General features: G+C 41.3%; 1 protein-coding gene across 1 annotated transcript in view; it reads right to left on the reverse strand.

Annotated features, from left to right (window-relative positions):
• Positions 1 to 12,560, reverse strand: part of Eif2ak4 (eukaryotic translation initiation factor 2 alpha kinase 4) — a 94,914-nt gene that overhangs the window by 62,285 nt on the left and 20,069 nt on the right. The window contains exons 6-9 of the mRNA XM_004623415.2: positions 9,351 to 9,508; positions 7,359 to 7,894; positions 1,989 to 2,095; positions 1,129 to 1,286 (exon numbers count right to left, since the gene is read on the reverse strand). Coding sequence (XP_004623472.1) covers positions 1,129 to 1,286; positions 1,989 to 2,095; positions 7,359 to 7,894; positions 9,351 to 9,508 — 959 coding nt within the window. The remainder of the gene's footprint in view (positions 1 to 1,128; positions 1,287 to 1,988; positions 2,096 to 7,358; positions 7,895 to 9,350; positions 9,509 to 12,560) is intronic.

A 12,560-nucleotide genomic window follows, 5' to 3' on the forward strand; every position in this document is an offset into this window, starting at 1 on the left:
TCTGAAATATAAAGATGCTAAATGAATTGGCTAAAATAACAGAGTTGAAAGGGCCAGTCAGATAGCTCGGTGGATTAAAGTGCCTGCTCAGGCAGATGCAGGGGCTGGAGCTTGATGCCTCGCATGCTGTCCTGACCCCGCCCTTGGGGCAGGCTGAGAGGGCAACTGAGATTGGGTGTGGTGGTGTGAACCTGTAATCCCAGTGCTTGGGAGGCTGTAAAACAGGAGGATTACTACGAGTCCGATCTGTGTAATGAGATCCTGTATACCCTGCACTAAATACACAAAAAAAATAAGTTGAAATCCTCTAAAAACTACGATCTTTCTGATCAGGACTCCTGACTTGCTCAAAATTATGTTTCTTTTACTGTAGGAAAACTAAATGAATTCTTTTTTTTCTTCTAAATGAATTCTTTTTTGAATTTAAACTGCCTTTTATAGTGTAAGAATAATTAATACTTCCTTATAACATGCAGAACCCTGAACAGATACATGCCCTGCTGATGGTCATCTTTATATGTGAAAAATGACACTGCCCTCAAATGTACTTTGTAATACAGCATTAATTTAGGTTGCCTACAGTTTAAAAATTAAGCTATACAAAAATAGCTGAAGCCTCTGTGGACAAAGGACATGTAATGAAAACTATCCAAATCGATGGAAGAAAGAGGACCTAGCAAAGGCCACTTAATACTACGTCACTAATTTTCCATCCTGCTAAGAGCTGGAAAATGAAAGCCATCAAGAGCATCTGGGCCATCTCCCAGTGTGGATTCCATCTCTGATCTAACCTTAGGACCCTTTTTTCCACATCAACTATAACAGCAAATAGGAGGAAAAGAGAACAGTTTTGTTTTTCCCTGAACCAAATCACATGAAAATGTTCTCTGCGTAGAGGTCCTGACTCTACCTGAAGCAATGTTACTATCAGTGTTTTCAGTTAATGCTCTGCACCCAGCAAGGACAGAGAGACGATGTGTTCTTAATGCACCCTGTGTGACTTTAAATAATACCTCAAGCCCCAGGCAAGTGAGGGTGGAAACAGTTTCAAATGGTCCTGTCCATTTCCCTGCCCACTCTCAGGAACAGAGAGCGAGCTGAAAGGGCCGGGAATAACCTGTGCCACACCTTGATGACTGCTCCAAAAGCGCCCTTGCCGAGAAGCTGTAATTCTTCAAACTCCATGAAATAGCGAGAAAACTGTCTCTGTGTCTCACTGAAGAAAGCAGAGCTGGGCAGCTGGCTGCTAGGAATAACAGTCTCGGCATAATCTTGGCCTCCAGAATCTGAGAGAAATAACAAAGGCATCAGATAAACAGGAACAGCTATGAATCCAGAGATACAGGCACTGAAAGAGGGGCTCCGACATGATTTGAAAACAGTACCACCTGAGTGACTCTACAGTACTTTTCCATACCTTGTCTTCTTTTAAAGTAGAAACATATAATCATCCCATTTTATAGTGTAGGTAACTGAGACAGAGACTAAGTGGCTGGACTAAAGAGCCAGAAGGAAAAGCCAGGTCTCTTAATCTAACCAGATTGCTACTGAAATTCTTTGATTTGCTACTTCAGTACCAGCAGGACCATCTAGCTACACGGCATCAAGGGTGACATGACAACAAGGGTAACTAGGCCAGGAATGGTGGTGCACACCTGTTATCCCAGCACTTGGGAGGCTGAGGCAGGAGGATCACCATGACTCTGAGGCCAGTCTGGGCTATATAGCAAGACCCTGTCTCAGTAAAAGAGGTGACTAATCACCCAGATATGACACTGGTAGACACTGCATCAGCAGGAACTGAAAGACTAAGGTGAAGAAACAGTCCCATATACAAAGGGACTGTCCAAAAATGAATGGATTTAAGTAAAGCTTGGTGTTAAATAGGTAAAATAGTCCATATAGCTCCTTCCAGTTTTAGGATTTTATATATTTTCAAAATAATTTAATGTTGAACAGAGTGTAAGAAAGAACAGTGACAGACTCACCTTCGGGACTCTGTTCTACCAGAGGCGTTCTGGGCTGAGGGTTTATAAAGCTGTGCTTCAGCAGTTGCTGGGGGCTCCATCTCTCCTTGTCATCCAGGCAAACGCACCTCAGGGAGAGGAAAGGGAGACACTTGGTAGCACACAGAATGCCAACCGAAGCAGCGCATGGCCTTCAGCTATGGCCTTATTCTGTTTTTAAATACATATGAGAGGATTCACATTACTTATGGACTAACAGGCACTTATTAGTGAATTCAAATCAAGAAATGTTTCTGCAGAATTTACATGCTAAGCACCAGGCTGGATGCAAATGGAACATCAAAAAAATCTTGCAGTTTCTATAAAGGCATAGGAACCCCCTTCCCCCTAAACCCCAACCCCAAATTTCAGGTTTGGAAGTAGGCTATGGAGTTTTCCTACAATTAACAGCTTAATGACCAGTCATACAGAAAGCTTTCCACAGATGAAGGAAATCAGATGGCTGGTGCAGGCCTGGGGCCCAATCTGATGAACGCGAGATGAAGGCTGTTCACAGTGTAAAGTGATTTGGTAACAGGAACACGTCTTAGAAGTCTCACATCTCAATACACGATTTCTTTTACTCCTCACTCCTTGAGCCTACTAACTTATCATGTAATGTTCTAGTGAGCAATCATCTTTTGTTTTATCAATCAATTTTGTTTTTTAAAAATGATTATAAACAAGCCATGCTTTTAACCCAGGGGTTCTCAAAGTGGGATCTCTGCCTGGCACTCTCAGGGTCATTTTAATTTAGCCTGGCAAGTCACTAAATTGTTAATGGGGGGCAAAAATTCATAGCCACTTCCACCACCTAAAACAAACAAGCTTCCAGGCCTCTATTGAAACTGCACTGCATTTTCATTCTCTACTTGCCCCCAGGCTCGTGCTTGATATGTAAATACTACAAAAATGTTTCCGAATTTAAACCTACTTATAAGTATATTCACTTATAAACTGTAAATACCATTTTGACTTCAACCTGGACCTGGTAAGTCAATAGCTCTGGGAGTGTAAAGAATAATCTGTACCTTCAAGAAGCCCCATGAGTTGTACAGGAACACTGTGTCACTACTCTAAGCTGGCTGTCCTAACATGACCATTAGTGGCATCACTTGGTAGCACTTCTCCTTAGTTACAAATAGTACAGTTGAATAAACTGTCATCATGAGTTCTAAAAAAAGTATATATTTGTGTACAAAGTAGTATACATATCATAAAGGATGACATTATATCACAGCACTAAAAAACAAACCATTCCTGACTTTATAATCAAAAGAGCAAGACAAAATTCCAATGAAATCATTTGTGCAAGATTTTGTGTTTTCCTCTAAGTTTAAAAGTAATTTTCATTATATTAGCAAAACATACTTTCTCTATACAATATTAAAACATTACCCCTAAAGTCTTTGACCATAACCTCTCTCCAAGTCTTCTTTCTGCGTCATGTGTATCCTTATGGACTTTTTTCTATGCGCTGACATATATAAACACAAAAACCATCCAAAATAACAGTTTTTGGAAACTGATTATTTTTTAAGCAACATTATTCTGTATACATTCTCTATTTTTTCCCCATTCAACTATGTCTGACAGATTCTTCTATGCCAATACATGAGTATTTAAAAGTTATTTTGTTTTGTGCACTGCAGATTGAACCTAAAGCCTTTGCACTGACTTATACTCCTAGTCCTTTCATTTTTTAAAAAATGTATTTAGTACAGGGTCTACAGGGTCTCGCTACACAGATCGGACTCATACTGATCCTCCTGTTTTCAGCCTTCCAAGCGCTGAGATTACAGGCACGTGCCACCATGCCCAGTAGTGTCTCAGTGCGTCCCAGGGGTAGGGTCGCCATGGCACACTGGGGATCGAACCCTTTTAAAATTTTGAGACAGGATCTCACTAAATTGCTCAGGCTGGTCTCAAATTTATAATTTTCCTGTCTCATCTTCCCAAGTAGCTGGGATGACAGGTATGTGTCAACATGCCCAGCTAATGATCTTTTCTAAACTTCTGTATAGAAACAGAACTACCAGATTGTATTTACACATCTTCCTATTCTTGGGATTTTTTCCCCAAGCCTTATCTCATTCAAAAATAAATATAGGGGCTGAGGAGATGGCTCAGTAGAATCAGCACTCCCCTGGCAAGCACAAGGGTCTGAGTTCAATCCTCGGTTCCGCAAAAATAAATAAATAAAAATAAAAAATAAATAAAATACAAACATCCTTGTACATGCCATGTTGGGCTTTAGAAACACATTATCCACTCTAACTCACCTATGACATTAATGTGACTGATATGGCAACAGATCTCAGTGTGACTGAGGGGTGCACGCTATCGGTGGAAGCACTTTATCGACGCACTTGATACGCTCTACCCTCCCAACCGTCTGGTGCTATCAGACAGTAAACTCAGATGAGCATTTCAGCCCTAGCCAGGAAGGCTGACTCAGCGGTGTGGCTCCAACATCTGAACACTTACCCACAGAGGCTGCTTTGCAAGCGCCCCTTTCTCTGTCGGGTGCTCACTAAGCAGTAAAATGTCACTACTGATAAAAGGTCGCTACACTGTCCTTATTTGGAGATGGACAGCAAAGGCAGCAAAATGATACCCTGCAGCTCCTTCCCCACCAAGCACAGTCCATGCAAGCACGCTCAGAGGAGGGAGGAACAGATAAAATACTGCCCAGGACAGGCGTGTTAGGATGAGAACAATGCTGAGCTCAAGTTCAAGACTGACAAGCACGTAGAGCTACTTCTGTAAGAGGACCAGGAAAACTGAAAAATATATTCTAGTTAAACCTCTTGCGCTATTTTAAACAATATACAATTACTACTGTTGACTTTTATTTAATTACTCTTACTCAGCTTTCTCAAGAAAGCCAGAAAGCTCAAACTGACATTTTGAAGACTGAAAGCGCCTTTCAGCCAACCTATTGCTCAAGTGCACTTAAATATTTTTAAAGTTTTACTGCATTTAAAAGACATACTACAGCATTTCTTCAAAAAATCTTAGATTTTTATATATACTTTAAGAATACAGCACACAGAATTGAAGGGGGCATATTTCCTATAGAATATGTTGACTTTGATTTCATGGTTCACAGAAACTACTTCACTCAGCGGCCGAGGAGATAGCTCAGTAGACTAAGTGCTTGCCTAGCAAGTGCAGGGTCCTGAGTTCAATCCCCGGCACCGCAATAAATAAAATAAAATGAAACTACTTCACTTAGATACAATCACGTGGTGCTAATGACAGAGGTACATTCTGGGAAATGTGTCACTGGGTGATTGTGTCGTCCTGGGAACACAGCGTATTTATGAACAAGGCTACAGCTGCCCTAGGCGATGTAATCTTCTGGGGCCAAAATCGTGTGCAGTCTGTTGACAGAAGCCTTGTTACATGACACCTATCAAGCACAGGTACTGTAACACTTGTAATGGGTGAGAGTGAATGACAGAAGTGACGTTAAGGACCGGGTAAACTGGCAACTGATAAGACTGGAACAGGGAAAGAAATGTGCAGACGAAAAGAAATATAGAGAAGACCAAGTATATAAACATGAAGATCAAAGGGAAAAGGTGATACGCAAGACAAAGTATCGTTCAACAGGAAAAACCTGATCCTGGTCACTTCTGCAGGAAGTCTGCACCAGAGGAATCTGGGAAAATCCAGACTGAAGGGATTTTATGGCCCATTTAATAGAAACAGGACTTATCTCTGGCTTGGACTGAGAGCACACAGGGCAAAAGAAGGCAGTGCTCCATGGAAGGGCGTGGCTGCACAAAGACTTCAGGCCTGAGGAAGCCTCTCAGTTAGGGAGTCCCTCAAATTGGATACGACTTGGGTTTATAAATCAGTGTGGGCCAGGGGGATAGCTCAGCAGCATAAGCACCTGCCTGGCAAGCGCAAGGCCCTGAGTTCGATCCCTGGTACCAAAAAAAATTTAGAAAGTACAAATGTAAATCAATGTGTACCTATACTTCACAGTACAGAAAATGCTCTGGCTAGAGTGCCCTATGGCGTAGCTGAACGAAACAGGAAAGGAGGAAGAATGGCTGCAAGAATCTGGGTCAGAATAACAGCCCTGAAGGTCATGACTTTGACCTCTTCAGAAGGATGGATGGAGAGGGTCTTCTAGCTAGAGCTCCTGGGGCTCTTCCCATGCAGCAGACTCTCCTGAGACAGATGGGAGTAGGGGGTCACTTCTTTACTGCAAGATTCCAGGCAGTCTCTCAAAAGTAATTTGATTTTCTTTTTTGTTCTGGTACCAGGATTCAAAATCAGAACCTCACAAGCAGGTGCTGTGTTGCTGAGCTATACCCCTGGCTATCAAAAGTAGTTTGCCCCTGGCCCCCCTGGCACACGATGCACTCCTTGGGAGCTGCCAGCACCCTGCACCCTGAACAGCCAGAAGCCAGAGGATGAGCCCAGCGCAGACTCTGATACAAGTTCATGGGTTGTGGCGGCAGCGAAGTAATTGAAAAAGGAAAGGCGATCCTTTCTGCAGCTGATGGTACAATTGTCTTTTGATGCTAATGTTTCTGGAAGAACCTTGAATGCCCAGGGACTTTCCTACCCTGCTGCTCATAATCTTCAGTCCTCTTCTGATCACTTTAGAACTAGGATTGCCAGGTAGAAGTTACTTTACTGATGAGAAGAGGTGACTGTCATCTGCCTACCTCAGCGACCTGGATGCACTGGAGCACGTGTCCCCAGGGGTACGTATATCTGTCTGATACCACTGCTGAGTCGGGCTCCATTCTGGTGTCATACGTTGACAACGTGAGGACTGACTTTCTAATTAAAACCACTGCTAACCAGGGCTTTTGGTTGCGCTCTTTTTATTTTATTTTATTTATTTATTTTTATTTTTTTGCGGAACCGGGGATTGAACTCAGGCCCTTGCACTTGCCAGGGAAGCGCTTATTCCACTGAGCCATCTCCCCAGCCCCATAGGTATGGCTTTTAAACTTCTATTGAAATAGCATATTTTAAAATGCCTCTTGGAAACACGAAGTACGTGCATTGATTTTGAGACAGTTTCTGTTGCCACTGAAAATAAATGAAAATATACCGGAAGCAAAAAAAAAATAAATAAAAAAAAAGTAGTTTGCAAATCATTTACCAAGGCTTGGGCTTGGTACACTTAGGAGAATGTGGCAGTTAAGGGACTAACGGACATAAGGTGGAAAAAGAGGAGGTTAGGAAGGGCAGGGAGAGCAAGGAACTGACCCTTATCCTGTTCTTCCACTGCGGCTTCCCCACCACTTAGCTGTCTGCACACTCGAGTGCAACCAAAAGCTCTGGCCTGGAAAGCAACTGCAGAAGCTCTGGGATACTCACTTCCTGAGGAAATCCTGGAAGTCAGCTGGTAAGTCACTGGGGATGGTTACGGGGTAGTCTCCGCACTCCTGTCCTTGACTGAGGGAGAGCAGCAGGAGCCCAAGGCGCCAAACATCCCCTTTCTTTCCTGTTTTATACGGCAACGCATTGTCACTGAAACGAACCCGGGTTTGCTCAAACACATCCTCCTTGCAAATGTCCGCCAGGCGCTTAGAAATGCTGTAGTCAGTAATCTTGATAGTCCCTTCTGCATCCACCAAGACATTCGACGCACTCAGGACCTTGTGTACCACGGAGTTGCTGTGCAGGTAATCAAGACCAGACAGGAGCTGAGCTGTGTACTTGCGAAGCTGATGCATGGGGACAGGGCCGGAGCGGCTCAGGTGTGCAGCAAGGGAGACGCCGCTGACATGCTCCACTAAAATGTCCACCACGATGGAGTCGTCTTGCTCCTTGGAATTCATGGCAAAGTAGCGTGCTACATTTGGATGGTTCAGTTTTACCAGTGAGCTGAATTCTGTTTCTGCTCCTTGAATCTGATAAGAAAAAGAAATATTTTCAAATCAGGGGGCAAACAAATACCCTTTAAATTCAAGCCTTCCCTAAATGGTATGGTTAACCTAACAGCTTATAAAGATGAGAAAACAACAGTTAACACTCTACTTAAATTCCAAAACCCAGTGTTCAAATATTACCAAGTTAGTGAATGAATTGGCATAACTGCAAACACCTACGATCCCAGCACTCGGAAGCTGAGGCACAAGGATCACAAATGTGAGCCCTGCCTGTGTCATGGAGCAACTTAGTGAGACCATGTCTTTGGGAAAAGAGTGGGCTATGGCTTTTAGTATGTTTCTTTTGAGATATAGCCACCAGAGAAAAGAAATGCTAACTTTAATTTTTCTGATTATAATTAAGGTCATTGTCAAGATTTTCTTAATTAGGGGCCAGCAGTATAACTGAATGGTAGAATGCTTGCTTAGCATGTGTAACTCCTTAGCAAAGCAAGGACTGACCCCAGAAGTGTTAACAAAACCAAACCCCTTCGAAACTACAAAGGAAAACTACACATTATCTCTAGGATCACCAGCCAAAAATAACCTTTGATTCTGGTATTAATTCAACCCCTTCCTCCAAGTATTAGGGATTGAACTCAGGGCTCTCTCACTGAGCTACTACATTGGCAGCTTTTCCTCTTTGAGACGGGTCTTGCTCAGCTGCCCAGGCTGACATAGAAGCTGCCGTCTTCCTGCCTTGGCCTCCAGAGCAGTTGGGATTACAGGCATGTACTATCATGCCTGGCTCAGGTTTTCTTCCTTCAGGGTAAGTAAATACACATCCCTAAATACCATGCTTCAGCTGTTGTTTCATAACCTCGTTACCACATAACACGCAGCTGTTTTCCTGGAAGTTAGTATTATACTAAACTTGACTTTAGCCAAAAGGCCGAGAAGCGATTAGAAGTCAGTATTACAGATGAGTGTTAAAACTCATTTTTTATTCTAGCACAGTAAAAAGGGAAAAAAACCTCTAGTCTCTCAAAAATTTAATTTTGAAGCAGTATTTCAAAAGGTAAAATAATAATAAATTTAAAAGGAGTAAGGAAAATATTATTAATTATGAAAAGCACAAGTGTGAAATAGTAGTTAGCTCCATTTGGACAGATGGCTGCTAATGGCAGGTGTGCTGCAGCCAGCTGCTTGTTATCACTGAAAGCTCTAAAAGGTTCACCATCACTATGGCATAACGGCTGAGAAAGGAAAGGAAGAAAGCAGCTGCAGGAGTTCTGTCCATGTTGGGAAAGTCCTCAGAGACACCGAATATGGGGCTCAAGAAATCCGGTGAAGAGGCCGGTCCCCCATGGTCCTCCCCGGCTGAACAGACCTCATCCACTCTGGACCCTCTTTGCAAGCTGTTCAAACACAGAGCTGTTTGTTTCCCACGTACAATCTGAGATCGGGCCTTCTGCAGGCAGCCGTGGCGGGTGCCTACCTGCTTTTTGCACTTATCAATCTTCTCCCTTTCTTGACTGGTGAGGAATGGACCCATTTTTTTCTGCCACTGAAGGACCCACTCATACAACAAGACAAAGCTGCCAGTGGCTGTTTCCAAGGCATTGTAAACTAATTTTCCAAGCTGTTCATCACTACCTGCACATTAAACAGAAAAGGCAGTGAAATCTTGCTGTGTTCAGTGGGGAAAAAATCAAGAAAAAGGGATATATGTTCATCTGTTCAACAATGGATGCCAGGCGCTTAATATGAAAAACAGGATTCTATGTACTCTATGTGCTTGTTAACACATTTTTAGTATTTAATAACACACTAGGCTCTAAAATACTAATTTTTATAAAGGCACATGAATCAGCAATGAGAGCTTAGTATCTATCCAGACACCCAGAACAGAGTTTCATTCTTCTGGCCGTTATTCACAGACATGCTACTTCCTAGCCAGTTTATCTGCAGGCTGTGTCTACTGGCGTACCTCACTCACTACACACCAACTACGCAGTGGCAGGAATTTGGACATAGAAAGCTGTCATCACCATGACTCCACCAGCATAGATGAATGCACACAGCAAACACCACTTTTAATAATTTGAAAATGTAAAAACATCAATGTTTTTCCAAACACAAAACTTGAACACATTCAATAAACACAAACTGGCAATGTTTTGGAAGGAAGCAGAAACAATTTAAATTGAAAGCTAGAAAGATGATCACGGTTATTTAATAAAAGGTACATGGTTTCCACTTGTACTTTGGTGACTTTTAATTTTTGTAGCATCAAAAATTTTCCTATAGAAATTTCCATTTCATTACAAAGTATAATAGAAAACTGCCTAAAAAATGAAAAAGAAGAAACAAAAAATCAATATTCTGGGCTTGCTTTCCCTTCTCCCTAACTTCCCGAATCATTGCATACATGGCACCCTCAGCATTGCCGACGGCGTGGTGTTACAGACCAGACAATCCTTTCTCACAGGGGCTGTCCTGTCCTGGCCCCTGTCCACTAGATGCCAGCAGCACCCGCACCACAGCCTAACTATCAAAAACATCTGCCAAGTGCTGAGGAGGCAGCTCGAGGCAGAGCACTTCCCTGCTCAGGCGAGGCTCTGTTCACTTCCTGACAGTGGAAAAAAAAGTCTGCAATAATCACCAAACATCCCCTAGGCTACTAAAATGGTCCTGCTTAAGAATCACTGATATATAATACTTTACCTTTCTCTTAGCATATAATGTTGTTGAGGGATCAAAGAAAAAAAATGTTAAGGGGTACCAATAGTTGTATTTTTTGGGGGAAAAGATGTAAAATGAAGTTACCTGTACATAAATGATAAAGTAGTCTTAGCAAAAGTACTTTAGACAAATATGGCTGAACTAGCTTACTAGACTTTTTAAGAAGCAGTTTTTCCTTCAGAGAGATACTGATAACGTAAGAGATTTTATTTTTTAAAAAATAATTTTATTGAGGCTGGGGAGATGCCTCAGTAGAACAAGTGCTTGCCTGGCAAGCACAAGGGCCTGAGTTCAATCCCCAGGTCTGAAAAAAAAAAAAATAATAATAATAATTTTATTGAGAAACAAATAGCAATGAGACAGTTTCAAAACTGATTAGTAGAACAGTTTCAATAATTAATACATTGCATATTGTTGTCTTCTTAGTGGTTATTCATAGTACAAGATGCAGACAGAATATCCTGTCCACAAACACTATCAGAACAATTTTTTCTATTCATTGAATTGAGAAAGTATATCTATCCTAACTATTCTGAATATATAGATACAAAATGGTCCTTCATTTGTATCCCCCCTTTTTTTTTGTTTAGTTAAGAGATTTTAATTAAAATGATGTTATAATAACTCTTAAGTCTTAGTTTTAAGGGGAAAAAAACCCTAATGTTTTGAAATTTTGTCACTCAAAGTAAGCAACCTAAGAAATGTGGGCTCTAAGCAGCCCACTGGAGACACAAGACATTAAATATTTATGGAATGGAGGGGATGTCATTTATATAATGCCTAATTAAATTTCTGTGTTATACAGTGCAGTCTTGTAATATTTATCTCCCCAATTGGGACTAGGCAGGCATTTCATAATGGCTGGGTTCTTTTTAAATTGTAATTTTATTTCTACTTATCACTTTTTTTCATGATGAGGATAATAAAAGGGACAAAAGAACACAATGAAATGAGGCCATCGGCACATATGTGACCAAAAGAACTCGGCCTGTTGTAGCGAGCAGCAATCACTTACAACATTTTGCTGTAGTTCCAATAGCTTGAAACTGAAAGACATGTATTAGTTGGTTTTCAAATATTTTATTATTGAAAACTAAAAATTAAAAAACACTTCCTAGAAAATTATGATATATTTTAAAAACTAGATCCACTGTGAGAAATCATAATAAATAATTTACTTGGTAGTTTTATAAAAAATTCTTCAGTTGTAAATCCACCTCCTAATGAGGGTATTAACCAAGGTGAATCTGCCTAATGAGTACCGCTGAGACCATGTTAATTTGCCTTTCTGATTTCCCCTGGTTATTAAAAAGTAGGGAGTTTTATGTTTCCGTTCATGAATCTGAAACGCCTCTGAGTCAAGGATGGCCTTGCATCCAAGTCAGTCATCTCTACCACAGAATATGGCAGCCTTGGGTGTCAGATTCTTGTCCTGTCCAGGCTGGTGAAATGTCCAATTCATAGATTATTCTGCTTCCTCCAGCCTGTTCCTTGGTTACTCTCCTGCTTATTCATATCTCATTAAAGAAGAAGGGTGAAAAGGAGTTTAAAAAAAAAGCAAGCCCCAGTTAGATCACATGGTGACCAAACTATTTGTTTTGGGATGAAAATTAAACTGCCAAACTTACTACATATAAGTAAGCCCCATACCAAGAAGTGCTTGAACTACAGGGCTGAGAAGAGATAACATCCATTCAGAGCAAAAGAAATGGAGACTAGAAACTTCTTTTGTGGCGGAGCGGTACTGGAGATGGAACCCAAAGTTTTAACATTAAGATATCCCCAGTCCTTTGCAAAAATTTTGTTTTAAGATAGGGTCTTGTTAAATCGCTCTAGTTTGTCCTTAAACTTGTAGCTCTCCTGCCTCAGGCTTCTAAGCAGCTGTGATTATAAATGTGAGCCACCACATCTGGCTGAAAATTTAATTTTAAATATAGCAATTCAAATCCTAAAGTGCAAGACC

Source organism: Octodon degus, unplaced genomic scaffold (genome assembly GCF_000260255.1).
Source record: "Octodon degus isolate 3935 unplaced genomic scaffold, OctDeg1.0 scaffold00002, whole genome shotgun sequence".
Taxonomy (NCBI): Eukaryota; Metazoa; Chordata; class Mammalia; order Rodentia; family Octodontidae; genus Octodon; species Octodon degus.